Consider the following 18,491-nt stretch of genomic DNA (forward strand, 5'->3'; position numbering starts at 1 on the left):
AGAGGCTGCTGGAGCCCTCCACAGAAACAGGGAAGTTTGGAAGAGGTGAAGGTTCAGAGGGAAAGACAGATGTCAGTTTGGGATATATCAAGTTTAAGATGCCTCCTGGACATCCAGTTTGAAATGTCCAGTAGACAATTGGTGATGGGAGACTCAAGTTCTGAGGCTGGGTATAGTCATCTGCACAGATATAATCGTTTAAATCTATGAAAGCTGAATAAAAAAGGGCTTAATCTTTTCCTTCACTCAAATTCCTTTTTCCCTCTTTTGTCAATATCTAAAAAAATTAATGTCTTGTTTTCAGATAACATTTATTTCTAAATATTATATTTCTGTTCCTATCATATCCAATAAGCCTCTCAAGATAAGAAAGAATTGAAAAGAAAGGGGGAAATGCTACTTTAATAACTAATATATGAAGGCTCTGGATTAAATATGTGACATCATACCTAGACCTGGAGTTCTGCTCCTCTGAAAAGGAAGGTCAATTCTCAACTTTTCTAGCCCTGTTCAGTTTTATTTTATTATTCTTTCCCTTTACAATGCCAGTCACTGTGCATATGGTTGTCTAGGTTCTGCTTCCTTCTCTCTGTATCAGTTTATAAGTCTTTGTTTCTCTGAATTATTTTTTCTTTCTTTTAAAAAAATTTAATTTTTCTATTATGGACTTAATCATTAACAAAAATACAAACTTTTTAAAAAACAATATTTTATTTGGTCATTTCAAAACATTATTCATTGGAGACAAAGATCATTTTCTTTTCTTCTCTCTCCCCGCCCCCCACCTCTCCCATAGCTGACGCGTGATTCCACTGGGTATCACATGTGTTCTTGATTCGAACCCATTTCCATGTTGTTGGTATTTGCACCAGAGTGTTCATTTAGAGTCTGTCCTCAGACATGTCCCCTTAACCGCTGTAGTCAAGCAGTTGCTTTTCCTCGGTGTTTTTACTCCCACAGTTTGTCCTCTGCTTGTGGATAGTGTTTTTTCTCCTAGATCCCTGCAAGATTGTTCAGGGACACTGCATTGACACTAATGGAGAAGTTCATTACATTTGATTGTACCACAGTGTATCAGTCTCTGTGTACAATGTTCTCCTGGTTCTGCTCCTCTCGCTCTGCATCACTTCCTGGAGGTTGTTCCAGTTCCCATGGAATTCCTCCACTTTATTATTCCTTTGAGCACAATAGTATTCCATCACCAACATAGACCACAATTTGTTCAGCCATTCCCCAATTGAAGGGCATCCCCTCGTTTTCCAATTTTTTTGCCACCACAAAGAGTGCAGCTATGAATATTCTTGTACAAGTCTTTTTCCTTATTATCTCTTTGGGGTACAAACTCAGCAGTGCTATGGCTGGATCAAAGAGCAGACAGTCTTTTATCGCCCTTTGGGCATAGTTCCAAATTGCCCTCCAGAATGGTTTAATCATTAACAAAAACAGATTTTGACAGAAAAGGAGACTTATATGTGAAACTGCCAATTTCTGTGATGTAGTTTTTTAAAGTATATATTAAATTTAAGAAAATAGTATCACCTCACCCCCCTCCCCCCGAACCTTCTGGTTTTCTTCTGTGTTTTATTTTATTTTAAAATTTTATTAAAAATTTTTTTAATCCTTACCTTCCTTCTTAGAATTAATACTGTTTATTGGTTCCAAGACAGAAAAATGGTAAGGGCTAGGCAATGGGGATTATAAATGATTTGCCTAGGTCACACAGCTAGGGAGTGTCTCAGGCCAGATTTAAATCTGGGTCCTTCCATTACTAGGCTTAGCTTTCAATCTACTGAGTCACTTAGCTGGCCCTCTCTTTTGTGTATTTTAAATGTTTTATTAATGTTCTTTCTTCTTTTTTTGCATCTTCATCACTATTCACTAATTCACCTTGGCTACTGTTCCCTATCCTTCTTTTCCTTTTCCACTTAACTAAGTTCTAGCCATTTTCCTGAACCCTTGGACACCCTCCCCCCCCCCCCCAATTCTTGTTCTACTGTTCTTTTTATCTTACTTGTATCACTCATTTGGCACTCATCTCAAGTTGTCTTTTATTGTTAATGTGTTTAAAAAAAACAAACCCTTACCTTCCATCTTCATATTAATACAATGTATTGGTTCCACAGTGGAAGAGTGGTAAGAGCTAGGCAATGGGGATTAAGTGACTTGCTTAGGGTCACACAGCTAAGAAGTGTCTGAAGCCAGATCTGAAACCAGGACCTCTTCTCTACAGACCTGGCTCTCTTATCTACCAAGCCACCCAGCTGCCCCCATATGGTTCATTTTTAATGAGTATATGATTTGTCTTCCCAACTAGACTACAAGCTTCTCGATGGTAGTGACTATTTTATACTTGGCATTTCTAGTATATGCCTGACATAGTGTTATGAAAAGAACAGATACTCAATGATATTTGTTCATTTTTTCCCATTAGAAAATAGCATTTAACTAAATTTAACAGATGACTGACATAGGTTCATAGAACTTAGGACTAGAAGATAGTCTGGTCGTTTTCAATGTTTTGATCTCAGAACCCTGTTTACACTCTTAAAAATTATTGGAGAACCCCCAAAGACCTTTTTTTTTGTCTGTGGGTTATAGCTTTCAATATTTACCATATTAAAAATAAAAACATCTTAATATTATTTTGAAAACAGATATGACCTTCAGGACTCCCTGAAAGGATCTCCCACACTTTAGGAACCACAGATCTAGTTCAACTGTTTCATTTTGTAGATAAGGAATCTGATGAAGGATGAGCAGATAGACTTTGATGTGAAGGGTTTGGGGAAGCAAGGAGTGGTGGAAGTAATTGAGGCTAAAGGGCAATGAATTGTGGTGAACAGACAAAAGGAAAAAGGTGGTAGAGACAAAATCCTACCATCATTCGCTAATGTACTTGGGCTACAAGTAAGCAACTGATGCTAAAAGAAACATTGGTTTGATATAGAGATGAACTCATCTTAAAGCACTGGAATTATGAAGTAGGTAGATTGAAAAATTTCCCCTTCCATTCTGATGTAGTATAGCCTGAGTGGCAAGTCATTGAAGGTTGAAGACTGGAAAGAGTAAATTCATATTTCAGATGAGGGAGAATAAAAGATGTTAGGCATATAATAATTGACAATGGTAACAAATAGTTACCATTCAGGATCATGACAATGGTACTGAAAAATAAGATCAGATGGACAATGACATGAAGGCTTAAGAAGAGAGATTTCTCCCTTCCCCCCCCAAAAAAGTGATAAAGAAATTTTGAGAAACAATAAAAATATGGAATTTTTAAAGACTGAAATTTAGGTAACTTTTGTGTTTGTTTAGTAGAATTAAACTGAAAGGTTCTCTCAGGTGTATATAAAACATTCATTTGGAAAAATTATTTTGTATAAAATTGGCTTCTGAATTTTTCTGAAAACGACAAATGTATTTGATTTCTTAACTGAAACAATTCATTTCAGGTAATTAGTTATTTTCCTTTTTTTTTTTAAACCCTTACCTTCCGTCTTGGAGTCAATATTGGGTATTGGCTCCAAGGCAGAAGAGTGGTAAGGGCTAGGCAATGGGGGTCAAGTGACTTGCCCAGGGTCACACAGCTGGGAAGTGTCTGAGGCCACATTTGAACCTAGGACCTCCCATCTCTAGGGCTAGCTCTCAATCCACTGAGCTATCCAGCTGCCCCCTAGTTATTTTCCTTTTTAATGAAAAAGGAATTATTCTCTTAGCTACTTGCCCTTGAAAGCCAGGAATTAATTCCCACAAACCAGAGTATCACCTTTCTCCCATTCCTAATCTTCAAACTAAACAGATAATTCAGCAAAGGAAGAAAGTAGAAGATTGTGAACTTCATTAAAAAGTGGATGAGGATGGTAGTGTAGAGAAGAAATAATGAATTCTGGGGATCAATTTTCCCCTATCATAGTGATCTTTAAATTGCTGTTAATAAGCATAACAGGAGCCTAGATTATGCACTGCTTGTCTATAATGAAAACAATGATATCTTTGAGCTTCAGTTTCTACGTCAGTACCAGGAAGGCCCATTAACTTCATCTGTTTCCTTCCACAGACTAAAGGAGAAATAAGCAACTTATGATTTCAGTGTCTGTTCTTTATGTCTCTATTTATGTAGGAGAGTCTGAAAAAACTACCCAGATCAGTCTGTTCTGACCTTTATAATCTAGCAGTAAGAAGAAAATGTTTAAAATGATATTAATTCTATTTATTCTGAATAGTCAAGTTGTTTAACTATATAGTTGGACTTATCCAAAGAGTATATATTACTACACAGGAAATTATATAAATATTTTACAGGATTATGTCAAATAATATTTGATTGAAAAATATTTTATTTGGTTGAAAGTCAATTACTATGACAGGGTCCTCCAAATCTTTTTGTTTATTTGCTTCAAGTTGGAAGAATGATTCTTCCATGAATGTGGCTTATGATTCTCGAATCCAAAGGGCATTTGAAAAGTTCTGGCAAATCTACTTTCAGCTGCCATCAACACACCAATTTCTCATTTGTAAGGGGCAAGGATAATTCTCCCAGAATCCCAAATAGGAAATAACAGAATGGAAATAACTTTGAGATGTTCCATTTTTAACTTATATTCTAAGAAGGAATAAATCAAAAAGCCATACTACATTCCAAACTTTCAAATGTAGCTTATTAAACAAGCATTTCCATTTTGAAATTACTTCTCTTTTATGTTAATTTCACGTACAAAGTTGCTAACAATATACTCTATAATCATTTTACTGATATTTTAGTTATTTATCAAAAAGGCATGGATACTGACATGTTGGAATATTAATAGCAGCATGGAATATTGGGAAAAACACTGGGCTTGGGCACAACAGCGTGTCAAGGAAGCTCATTCCCTCCCCCTTCCTGAGTAACTTTACCTGTCCATCAAACATTCCTGACATACCACAGTTGTGCCGGGTTTGTGTTGGCTTGCGTCAGCTTGCGTCGGCGCATGTTCTGGACATCAATAAAAGTTAAGGTTTGGGGCAGGACAGGGGATACCAACGAGAAGAGGAGGGGGAGACCAACAAGAGAAAGGGAGAGATGGACGAGAAGACCATGAGGGAAGCCTGAGGAGAAGGGACAGTGCAGGAGGTGAGGGGGAAATGAGAGAGGAACTGGCAGGCTAGGTTCCATGTGGCCAGGTTACTTAGGAATGATTGTCTACCCTTCATAATAAACTTTATAAAATATATACCTCTGGGTAGCAAGACATATTATTTATTTTTAATTATTACAACAGAGACCTAGATTCAAATCCCACTGCCCATATTAGAATTGGAAGAGACCTTAGAGGTCTATACTCCTCATTTTTATAGACCCAGAAAAGTGAAATGTCACACTCACAGCATAGTTAGTAGCTGATGTAGCCGATGAACTAGGTTCATTACAAATGTATATCACTTAACCCAACTATCTGACTTTCTCTTGTGGCATCAGGCAGCTTGCAAGAATGGGGGCAGCTTGGTAAGACTGAGTGGTGACATAGCAAGGGGGCAAGGCAACTGAATGTAGAAGACAGGCAGCATAACATTGACTTGGGTCAAGAATGGAGAAAGAGTAAAGTGAAGAATGAAGGTGAAGACATAAGGGAGCACAAATGAGGGATGGAAAACTCAGAACTGATATTATATATTGGTTCCAAGGCAGAAGGGTAAAGGCTAGGCAAGTGAGATTAAATGACTTTCCCAGGGTCACACTGCTAGGAAGTGTCTGGTTCCAAATTTGAACCCAGTACTATGCATTTTCACTGACTATCTCCTATGCCTGGAATTCTCTGTCTTCCCACCTCTAGCTCCTTGCTTCTTGGAAGTCTTAAAACAAATTCCATCTTCTGCAAAAAGCTCTTCTCTCTTTTCCAAGCTCTCCTTCTCTGCCATTTCTTTGGGATAATCTCCTATTTATACTTCCCTGTAGGCACATAGTTTTGTGCCTGCTTTCTTCCCTGTCAGACTGTGAGCTCCCTCAGGACAGGGACTGCTTTTGCCTTTCTATGTACGTATCCTCAGCATAGAGCATAGTGCCTAGCCCAAAACAAATGCCTGTTGTGTAACAGCTTAACAACCACTCAAGCACAAATATTTGCATAAATTGATGTGAACCATGTTCTTTTCACTTTGAAAGCCCTTACCCTCAGCCTGTCTTTGGGTAGTGCAACAGCTCCTTGTTTGATGATTTCCAGGACTCGTTCCACTGACAGCTCGGCTCCAGCCTGTTGAAGCCGTGAGCTAAAGAAGGTGATCACCTGGAACAGAGAACAATATTGTTTAAACAAGCTGATGTGGGAAACGTCACTTCAGCAAACAGCTTCATTTCTAAGGTAAGGTGATCTTTGGCTCATAACCCTAAAAGAACAGCTCTTTGCCTACAGGGCTAATGGCTGCATCCTAGCGGATTCCCCATTATTCCAATAATCAATCAATCAGCATTTATTAAGTGCCTATGCCTCTGGTTTCTGTCCTTCTTTCTGCCCTCATTTGTTTGGTTTTCTTCATTTCACTTCCCCCAGAAGATGAAAAGAGGAGTTAACAGAAAAATGAATCAGTTTAGTGCCTTAATAGTAATGCCAAGAAAAGAAACATTCAAATCTAATGGCTCCAATTATGTTTTTTCAGAACTTTCTCTGAATTTTATTTTATAAATTTTCACCATCCTTTTACAGGACTACCAGAGATAATTCAGAATTTTGGTAGCTCACTTCCAGGGGAAAGCAAAACCAGGCCAGAAGATGCTAACATAGTAGGATCCTGGAGGCAATAATAAGTCTCTGATTTTTGATATGTAACCTAACACAATGAAATCACTATTCAACAAAAGCCTTTGAAAATGACAATTTCAATGTCATAATTATAACTTGGATGCCAAGTTTTGTTCAAGGGGAAATTAAAGACTAAGAGGTACTGCTCTATTAGGAAACACTAGATTCTACTGTGTGGGTTTATGTGTAAACAGATTTATTTATGCTTTTTCAAGTTGAAAGTTTATTTTTTAAAAGTACCAGTAATTGCTTAATTTTTCATGTAAACTCATGCCAAATGATATACATAATTTCTTGCATATGATTTCCTTTTAAAGCTTTAAAAATTCACCAGTAATTTTTCCCCAACATCATTCTAATGGAACAAGTGAACTGCATCCCATAAACTCCATGGAACTGCTTTTGTTCTGGAAAGCCAAGAGACCCAGCTGGAGCCAGGGCCCATTAACATAATTATGCCTCACAACTCCACTGCAGTAGTGAAAATAAAGGCAGCTGATGGCTGGATTACTTTTGATTCAACTAAGTCATTCTTTTATCTTAAGCAATTTGCTAGCACCAGCTCCTCTACAAGGTGGGAGAGTTGTTTGTTTTGTCCACATAGAGCTGGTCTTTCAATGTGTGCCAGTCATTACTGTTTCCCCCATTTACAGTAAGCTCCTTTGGGTATGGTCTGGGTCTAGGATCACGTCCACAGTGTCTAGGGCTATGTCTTGCTATAAGAAGCACTTGGCAAATTATTTATGATTATAACTGAAAACAGAAACATAATATAGATGGAAGATAAATGTAATAACAAAAACACCATCAAAACAGTATCTATGAAAGAGCTAAGATGCCTTAAGATCTCTTTAAAAAGATTTTAATTATTAGTGTTAAAAGTTCATTTTTCAGAGGGTAGTTGGGTGGCTCAGTGGGTTGAAAGTCAGCCCCAGAGACAGGAGGTTCAAATCTGGCCTCAGACACTTCCTAACCTAAGTGTGTGACCCTGGGCAAGTCACTTAATCCCCATTGCCTAGTCCTTACAGCTCCTCTGCCTTAGAACCAATATATAGTATTGATTCTAAGATGGAAGGTAAGGCTTTTTTTTTTTAAAAGAAGTTTATTTTGCATTCTGTTACTTTATTTTAATTATTTTTAATATATCATACATATTTTATTATTTCTTATTTATATTTTAAAGGAAAATACATGTGACATGGAACTAACTTGTTTTTAAAAGAATGGATGAGCTTCTTTCTGAGGTGGGGAAACCCCTCTGCTCAAAACTACTTGAATAGAGAGCCTGAAGAGTGGATAATGTATCTGCTAAAGACAAGGTAAAAATTTTCTGTTTTAAAGGCTTCTCTACTTTTGAAGTTCAGACATGTAATTTCTGCTTTTTTTAGTATTTGCTTGTAAGAATATTTTTATTTCAATTGCAATGAAAGTATGACTACTTTATTTTTAATCATTTTAACTTTCTATGGAATGTTCTTGGGCTCTTTAAAATAATTGGCCAATAAAAACTGAATAACTCAAGATAGACTTATTGTGCAATTCATATATAGACAGAAATGACAAAAATAAAATGGAAGAACATTCGGCTACATTTCTGACAATTCTGATTTTATTGGGCCAAAAGATCACTGACTCCACAATACAAGGAATTCTCATTCCTTTTCCCCCCTTCATTTTTTGGTCATGCAGAATGCACTTCCATATTGGTCAGTGTTATAAGTGTGAAGTCATACATAACCAAAACCCCAAAAGAAAATCAAAGATACACTTAGGAGAATGATGACTCCAACAGTTCTTTCTATGGAGGTGGATAGCATTCCCTGTCATAAATCTTTCAGGATTGTCCCAGATCAGTGCATTGATAAGAGGAGTCAGGTTTTCACAGATAATCATTGTCCAATATAGCTGCTATTGGATTCAATGTTCTCCCAATTCGGCTTATTTTGCTTTGCATCAGTTTCTGCAGATCTTTTCAGCTTTTTCTGAAATCATTTTGTTTATTATTTCTTATAGCACAATAGTAAGGAATTCTCATTCGTCCTGGAGCTATTGCATGGTAGATCAGTTTACTCAAGTGTAGGGGTGGTCCTAAAATAAAATGCTATAAGCATTCCTCTTTTTAAACTTCTCAGATATATTTCTTAAAAGCTCACATTCAGATTCATTTAACTGACATGAACTATGGAACAAAATGGATTATAATCAACCTTTTCTTATTGAGCAATATTTAGGGTCAAGTATGTAATTAGTTTGACCAAAACATTTCATAAAATTGTGAGATCAGGCTATGTGTACTTTGCAATCCCATTCATTCAAGAACTCCAGCCTATTTTCCCCAATCAAACTATATATTGTAGACAACAGTAATTTTAGTGATGATAACAACAGTGCTTTCCAGCTATTATCATTTGCCATAGCAACCATCAAAGTTCTTAACAGGAGATCAACACTCCCTTCTCCCCTCCAATTTTTGCGCAAGCTTTATTTAGCCAAGAATAGAAAGATTTTAAAGCAAAATCTATAGCTAAAATAAAAATGAATGTTTTGTTAGTCTAACTCAAAGCCAACATTTCAAAGGAACTTACTTTTCCACAGTGGGTGTTTTACAACCTTCCTCTGCCTACCATATTTCAGAGTAGACGTTGGCTGCAACTCATGAAACCTAAGTACAGTACATTACCTTCAATTATCCTATTGGCTTTGACTAGTAATTGTCCTATGTCATGTTCTGATTAGGCAGTTGGACCTTTTGAGTAATGTCAAAGTCACGTTTAACCCCCTGTCATGAAACCTGTGTATGACGTTCACCAGATCACAGATTTACAGAAAAGTGAAGTTCTGTGCTTTTCTTGGGAATGAGTACATGAGGGAGTTAGTACATGCCAGGTTAGTCCTCCCTCCTGGCTGGTAAAAGGTTATTCTCCCAAGAGAAACTTGGGTATTTATTTTAAACAATGGTAGTGGGTTAAAAAATTGAAATACTTGTGAGTTCTATCACTATTTTTTTTTTCCTTTGGAAGGTCTCAAATTTCACTCAACAGAAATACTGGGCACCAACTCAGTTGTGGCCACTGGAGTGGTATGTGGAATTCCAAAGGTAGTAAAAGACATATTTTTTTCTGGACTCAAGGGAACTACTACGATCTATCTGATAGTGTGGAGAAGGAAGAGAGATGGAACACAGAAGTTTGTAACAAAATGAAAATGATGAAACACAAAGTAACATGAATAACAAATAACAACTGAACACACTGGTAAACATGTTTATGTACTGATGAATGTACAAGCTAGGAATGAAATGTTTGGTAATAAGGATGAACTAATTTGATACATGCTACAACTGGGATTCCCTTTAGAGGAAACTTGTGAAAAGATGAGAGAGAAAAACTGAATAATACTTGTCCTTATAGGCTCAATATATTAATGGATGACAGACAGAAATTCCTTATTTTCAAAAAAAGCTAGTTTCTACAAAATTTCTGTTTATATTACTCAAAATGGCAATTTCAATGTTACCATATTAAAAGTGCACCCTTTTGTGTAATTTCATCCTGAAATTTTTGTTCGTTAGCCTAAATTAAGCCAGTGGATTAATTTGTATTCTACTTATTGTCTTTACCTGAAGACAGAACCTATGGAATTTCTATTTTGAGCATGGCACAAATGGGAACTTTAAGCACAGTGGAGGAGAAATAGCCCTTGTCCCTTACAGGTTTGTAAACCAAGAGCAGTCTACAGAAATTATTCTGCACAAGGTTCCCTCAAGAACCAATGGGGGGTGGGAGGGTAGCAGTTAGGTGGCTCAGTGGATTGAGAGCCAGGCCCAGAGATGGGAGGTCCTGGGTTCAAATCTGGCCTCAGACATTTACTAGCTGGGTGACCAAGGGCAAGTCACTTAACCCCCAATGTCTAGCCCGTACTGCTCTTCTGCCTTGGAATCAGTATTGGTTCTAAGAAAGAAGGTAAGGGTTAAAAAAAAAAGAGAACTAATCTGGGGGAAGAGGGTTAAAATGGATTACCACCCCCCTCCTATTTTTGGTAGCAGGAATGGAAAAATAACTCTATTTTTCATGAATTAAATACAAAATTCAGAATTAATGCCAAGGATCGAGCACTGCATTTGGAGTTAGAAGTCCTACGTTTGAAACTTGTGTGAGGTTGGATTAAGTTTCCTTGTTTGCTCATCTGAAAAATGAGAAAATTAGAGAGTAGACAGCCTCTAAGATCTCTTTTAGCTCTAGAGATATAATCTTTTAATGTTAATTTTACCTGGAACCAAGTACCTAGTGTAGGTACTAAAGACAACATGCAATGTGATTACTACTATTAACACTACTACTCATCCATCATCATTTATCATCAAGCAATCAACAAATATTTATTAAATGACTATTGTGTGCTAGGTACAGAGCTTGATGTTGGGAAGGCAAAAGACAAAAAAGAAAATCTTTGTTTCTTACATTTGATTTGGCAAGAGAAATATGTACACATACATGTACATAGAAAATAAATACATAAATACAAAATAATTTTGTAGGGGGAAGTACTACCAAGCTTCCCACTTCAAAGATCTTTCCATCATATCATGCCACCTTAGCAAGCTTCCAAAACTATGTGGTAGGTAAATATAGTGTACGGAGTAGAGTGGAGAGAGCACCGAACTTGGAATCAAGAAGTCACACTTATTAACATAATACTTAAAGAGTTATATACATGGAGTCATTCTTAAAGTCATACTTAAGAGTTATACTTAAAGACACACTTCTGAAACCCACTAGCTCTGTGAAACTAGTCAAATCAATTAACCTTTTTAAATCTCATTTTCATCCTATGTAAAATGGGGAAAATAATATTCTAAGTACTTTCCTCATACTTTATTGTCAGAATCAAATGAGATGTAATAAGCTTTGGAATTTATGTATTTATTATTACCATTTGAAAACCTGAAAGCACTATACAAATGTTTTCCAAAGTTATATGACTGAACTTATCTACCTCCCTCCCTTCCCTTTCCTCTCCCAGAACTGGCAAGCAATTTGATTTGGGTTATACATGTATTATCATGCAAGACATATTTTCATATTGTTCATTTTTGTATGTGAGTAATCATATAAAATCAAAACCCCAACACATATACCAAAATAAACAAGTGAAATATTGTATCATTTGAAAGCCCTATACAAATAGCAGTTGCAACTACCATATTATTATTTTAATTTCATTTTTAATCATTAGGAAATGGTAGTCCTAAACAAAACAAACTATTCCATTTGCAAATGACAAAGACATTGAAAACATAATGAAGCTTGTATCATATGAAAGGAGCACAACCTGGGAAACAGAATATGGATTAAAAATATTATACTCGGGCTTATCTTTCCTCTTAAATTTAGAGGTAGAAGGCAAATTGTTTTGGAAAACTGTTCTTCTCTGACTTGATATACTGTATAGTCTTCTTATATATAGTAAAATTACATAATTCAAATTCTATCTGATATGATATATATGCTTCTTAGGATAGGGTCTGGACCTGTGATTTTATAGGCATAGGAAATTCCCACTATTAAAAAAACTCCCTCTATAATTATATAATTATTAAAAAAGAAAAACAATTTTTAAAAATGCTTTCCTTGAAGGATGGAATACAGTTTAATATCACAAGAGACTTCAAATAAAAGGGCTGAAATATTCCTTCAAAGTATTTGTAACTTGTACCCTAAACAATTAATTAATTAGTGCACTTACAATAACAGTAGTATACAGCAATAATAACAATAACCTGTTGTAGGACTTTAGGATTTATTGAACATTACTTTGTAAGAACTTTTAATAAAACAACTTTAACAGGGGCAGCTAGGAGGCTCAGTGGATTGAGAGCCACACCTAGAGATGGGAGGTCTTGAGTTCAGATCTGACCTTAGACACTTTTTGCCCATGTGATCCTAGGCAAATCACTTGATCTCCCCATTGCCAAGCTCTTCTGCCTAGTAACCTAATAACCATTACTTAGTATTGATTCTAAGTCAGAAGTTAAGGTCCTTATTGAATAGTTTATAATATGTGCCATACTTAAAAGTGGTAAAACTCTTGATCTTTAAAAATATGCACGTGGGCTTTCATAAAATTCATATTGTGCTCTCTGCCCATTATTTTCAGTTAATAAGATTTTATGGTAGTATGTTTTGCCTCCATTTCTCTTCAAGCCTGCTGCAGGATTCAGTTAAGTATTGAGATAATCCACTAAATTTCCCATCCTGAGTCAGATAGGAAGAAGATTAAAAACTGGCTATTATCAACACATTGGCCCCTCTCTAACAGTTACTGAAAAGGAATTGTGTGCAATGCATTGTCCAGGAAAAGTTCTGGTTCTCATCCCACAGTCTTTATTGGTGATAACTTACAAATCCTCATCATCCGGTGGACAACAAGAATGACAAAAGAGAAAGATGGAGGCAAGGTCAGTGAAAAAATAAATGCAGATATTTCATGTCTGACTCCTTCAATAGGAGTTAAAAGTCCTCCAAGGTTAGTCTCAGCTTTACTGAATGTCTTAACTAGCGGGATAAACTCTCAACTCCTTTAGTCAGCTAAAAATAATGGAAGACTCATGGCTTCCTCCTCTACTCACACTCTTCAAGGTTAGGTCTATAAAAGAAGAAAACAGTCAGGAAGAACAAAAGCAAAACGTTTCAGGAACATCTTGAGGTAGGAAAAATTAGGAAGGTGAATGATGAAAAAGAAGATTTGAAAAATATGTTAAGGATAAATATTACTAGGAATTTTAGTGTTTATAACCCACTGGATGCCATACATTCTTGCTTATCTCTCTTAGGCCTCCAGGATTTTAAAAGAACCTAAGGCATTTAGTATATTGACTTTCCTCAGTTTATGACTTTTTGATAGCAATATCTAATGAAATATGCAAGGACTTATTGACAAGGGTTATAACGACTTAAAATTTAAGCAGAATGGATGCAGACAAGGAAGAACTTTTCTTAATTGTCTTAAGCAAGAAAAAGTTGAATATATGGAGAACAGATGGCATTAGAGTATAAGAAGGAAACATAGGTAGATCTGACAGAAATGATGAAGAGAATATAACCTCAAGTATAAGGAAACAAGGTGATAAATCAAGAAAATGGAACCTTCAAAAGTCTTAGCTTTCCAGGAAGAAGCATAATGAATAATTTTTAGTTTCTGAATGTTAACAGTACAGAAAAAAAAATCCATGTCTTTTCAAAATGGTAATCTATAGGGCAGACCAAGTAAGAAGTTGTTTTTTTTAATGACTACTTAAGATACTTACACAGAAGCTTCACAGAAACTTGGAAAACTATAGGATTCTTCTTCTTACACTGCTATAGTGGCATTAAGATCTAATACAAAATAATATATGTAAAGTGCTTTGCAAACTTTAAAACCCTCTACAAATATAAGCTGTTGTTATTATGAACTTATTTTATAAGACTGTTGGAAGAATGAATCATTATGTGTAACAAGCTTACAGAAGCATGGATGGAAGTGATAGAAAACTAGAACAATATGTTTAAGATCAGAAGAAACACAAACTATGTACACCTTTAGTAGATAGAGTGCTGGGCCTGGAGTGAGGAAGATGTCAGTTAAAATCCTGCCTTAGACACTAGTTGTGTGACCTTGGGCAAGTCACTTCAACTCTCTCTGTTCTCAGTTTCTTCAATGGTAAAACAGAGATCATAATAATACTTCTGTCTCAGAGTTGTTGGGAGGATCATTGACTGGCACATAGTATACACTTAATAGATGCTTGTTCCCTTCCCCTTCTTTATTTTGGGGGTAGCTGAGTGGTACAGGGATAGGGTGCTAGGCCTATAGTCTGGAAGGTTCATCCTTAGACACAAGCTGTGTGACTCTGGGCAAGTCATTTAACCTCTGTCTGCCTTGGTTTCCTCAACTGCAAAAGAGGGATAACATCACCTACTTTCCATGATTATTGTGAGTATTAAAGGAGATAATGTCTTTAAAGTGCTTACCACAATGCCTAGCACAGAATAGGTGCTCAACAAACACTTGCTACTATTTTTTCACCTTTCTTATCCAACCCTCAACTGACCTCAGTTCACTGTCTTCATTTTAAAAGGACAAGATTTTTAAAAGTCTTGCTTTCCTGTAAACAGTTTTGCCAAAGCATAACAATAGCAGCAATAGTAATAACTCACATTTACATAGTGGTTTAAGATTTCCCCAACAAAGTATTACTCTGATGCTTCATTATAGTATGAATGTGACTCTGGTTTCTTGAAGGTTATGACAGCTGAGATGCTCTGGGAGCTTCTTTCATAATGGAAAGGCCTGGAGGATGTGCCCCCATAGGCTGTCTGCTTTCTAAAGATCAGTCTAGCTAGGTGGGGAGAGTCTCATGAGTAGGAGGCTGGCCATTTAGTGACAAAGTATTTGGCCTTGTCAAGCCATGAAACAAGGAAAAATACAGATTGGCCTTCATTCTTTTTTATTATCCCTCTCCCTTTTTGCAGTGTTTGTGGCAGAAGATTCAGCATAGTTTTTAGATTTGCTATTAACAGTAACTTAGCCGTTGGCACTACAAATGTGAGATCCTTGTCCAAAGACACGGTAGTAACAATAATAATTTATATAGTGCTTTAACGTTTGTAAAATGCTTTACAAATAGTTTCATCTGGTCCTCACAACAACCCTATGAAATAGATGCTATTATTTCCATTTTATGGATGAAGAAACTGAGGCAGACACAGGCTAAGTTTCCTGCTCATAGAAACAGCTAGTAAGTGTCTGAGGTTGGATCTGAATTCAAGTCTTCTTGACTTTATGTCCAGCCCTCTGTTCATTAAGCCAGATAGCACAAGAATAAAGTATTTCTATTGCCTCAAATTTAACATCGTCAATATAAATAAGACCAGAAAAGTAAAGGAAGCTGCAGCTAAAGGGAAGGATTCTTACAAGTTCTTCTTGAAGAAGCAAATAAAAACATTTAAAAAATTGATTTTATTGTTGAACAAAAGCAGTAGGAAACATCATTTTGCAGGATGTACAGTAATTTCATGTTGCAATATCTGCAAAAAAGACCACCATGGACATAATTTCAGTTCTCCTGAGAGTGGAAATTGAGGAGCATCTAAAGGGGAATGAAGAGGTGCCTGGTGGGTATAAGCAGGCTGCAGTATGTTACAAACAAGGAATTATGTAGGAGAAGTGGTGAATTTGCCACCAGCTACTCTGCTTCGCTTCAATTCCACCATCCCAGGATAAGTTCAATATCAGGACACATCACGGAGACTGCTTCAGGCTTGGTACTCACACCTTATCTATACTCTCAGTTGCTTCTTCCCCTCTGATTGGTGGGTTGAACAAAAACCTCCTCCATGAGCCTCTCTTTATAGAGGGCTTAGAATCTCAGTTATTTCATTATTTGCCACCAGATAGATGCTCTGCTTGGTTTTGACTCCATCACCATCACCAACATGTGGGGGACATGTCCACAGTAATGAGATCTGTTTGAGTACTTAAGGTTCACAATAGACTTTCTTCACAATGACCCCAATACCTAAGTAGTGTGAGCATTATTATACCCATCTTACAGATGAGGAAACTGAGACCCTATATTACTTTTTTAATTAAATTTTTTGCTATCTTTTGTTTTTTATACCACCTTTATTTCTGATTATAGATCTTCTCTCCTCTCCTGTGAATTATCCCTTGTAATAAAGAATTTTTTTAAAAAAGGAAAAAAAGCAGTTTAGAAAAACTAACCAACATATCATCCAATTCAACACTATATAGTGTTCTACCCCCATAATCTTCCATCTCTGCAAAGAAGGGAGGAAGCTTCATTTTCTTATGTCTTTTTCAGGGACAAGTTTATCAAGGCTACTTTTAAAGGCTGTCAGAGGCAATTTCCCTCAGCAGGCCAGTTCAAGTTTAGATCATTCTCATTATGCATTGGCAAGTACAAGAATTACTGAAATTTTTTAGCTTGAGGGACTTCAGGAATGATCAATCCACTCATATTTCAAGTGAGGTGCTTGAGGTCTAGAGGTGAAGCATTGTCCAAGTTCACTTGATACTTGGCTAGTTGGTCAAGTTGGAATTAGAAGCCAGTTCTCCTGATGCCTTATCTAGTCCCTCAATGTTAGCTGACTTCCCAGAATTACACAGCAAAAGTTGGGATTCTAAACCAGGGCTTGAGTCCAAAATCATTGCACTTTTTAACATAACAACAAATAATATGTCTACTATTGTCTAACACTTTAAAGGGCCAAATAGAAAAGGGCTAGACTCATTACTGGAATAACTCTTTGTGACTTAGTCCATTAATTTAAAATATACTGACCTTCCTTGAGGTTGACATGTTGTAAGTAATGCTGAAGTCCTATTATAAAAAAAGTCAGAGTTCTTAATTCTAAAACAAGCTGCAATTTTTTAACACGTGTCCTATACCTCATTTAAAAAAAGGACAAAAATTGTTCTGACATCCTTAGAGACAAGGTACAATGTACATACTGAGAATAATTATTAGTTCTTTGAAGTGAGTTTTACAAAGGCAAAAATTATACAAGTTATTAATCTGCTTTGTTTATTATCTTTATTATTTACATGACAGCTCATTGTGAAACCAATTTCAATTTAATAAAATTCATTTAACTCAATGAGCAAATAGTTGCCAAAGGGCATTAATTGCTGAAAAGGGTAAAATGATCATTAAATCAAAAGAACATTTTGTTTGTGAAAAAGGAAAAATCTCTAACATCTACAAGAATAGTCTAGTATTTATAGCCAAAAGAAAATGTGGAAAATGAAAACCAAATCATGGAAATTCACCAGTAAGATTTGAATCTTTTGCAGCTCTAAACAATTTTAAGGGAAATATTAAAAGTTCTGCCTAGACCACCCAGCATACAGTTTCATGGCTTATCATTTTACCTTGACCTTTCCCAGGCATGAGCTATGAGAAGAGAATTTGTCAAGGTAGAATGGAAGTGAGAGAATGGTCTTGATTGGTAAAGCAATAAAATGGTTTCTGAGAGATTCTTGGAAAATTACAAAAGCAGTGTTTTTCATTTGAGGGGAAGGCAAAAAAGGTAGAGGTTAATTTTTTTACTATATTGTGTTTTGGCTTAAAACACAATAAGGAAATTTTCTGATCATCTCAAACAAATGACAAAGGATGGTGACTATTTTTTATGAATGAATGAAGGAATGCATGAATGAGAGCATATCTGCTTGAGAGTTATCTATCCTAAAAAAATTGGAGCTGAAAAGAGAAGCTAAATTTTACATCACTAATTTGCTATTGAGCACATCAAGAAGAACGAGAGAGGGAGCAGATAGGTGGCTCAGTGGATTGAGAGCTAGGCCTGGAGAAAGGAGGTCCCAGGTTCAAATGTGGCCTCAGACACTTTCTGGCTGTGTGACTCTGGGCAAGTCACTTGATCCCAATAGCCTACTAGCCCTTACCATTCTTCTGCCTTGTAACCAATATACCGTATTTATTCTAAGACAGAAGGTAAGAGTTTAAAAAATATTCTTTAAAGAAGCTTTTCCTGACAGTTCCATCACAAGGCACATAAATTTGGTTGATGACTAATTTATAAGTATTGGACACAGATCTCTTCACCGAAGGGATGTGTTTCAGCATGGAAACAGAATAAGATAACATTAGTCTAGAGAGCCTAGAGACTAGATCCAGATTTTAAGATA

General features: G+C 36.2%; 1 protein-coding gene and 1 long non-coding RNA gene across 14 annotated transcripts in view; one reads left to right on the plus strand and one right to left on the minus strand.

The window, feature by feature from the left end:
• Positions 1-18,491, minus strand: part of DYM (dymeclin) — a 617,255-nt gene that overhangs the window by 71,253 nt on the left and 527,511 nt on the right. For all 13 annotated transcript variants that reach the window (XM_003340591.3, XM_056824411.1, XM_056824408.1 and 10 more), the window contains one exon: positions 6,153-6,266. In XM_003340591.3, the coding sequence (XP_003340639.1) occupies positions 6,153-6,266 (114 nt within the window). The remainder of the gene's footprint in view (positions 1-6,152; positions 6,267-18,491) is intronic.
• Positions 6,205-10,038, plus strand: LOC103097043 (uncharacterized). The gene is made up of 3 exons (XR_463945.3): positions 6,205-6,341; positions 7,963-8,098; positions 9,800-10,038. It is a non-coding gene; the product is annotated as an uncharacterized LOC103097043 (long non-coding RNA).

The sequence above is a fragment of the Monodelphis domestica genome, chromosome 3 (genome assembly GCF_027887165.1).
Source record: "Monodelphis domestica isolate mMonDom1 chromosome 3, mMonDom1.pri, whole genome shotgun sequence".
Classification (NCBI taxonomy): Eukaryota; Metazoa; Chordata; class Mammalia; order Didelphimorphia; family Didelphidae; genus Monodelphis; species Monodelphis domestica.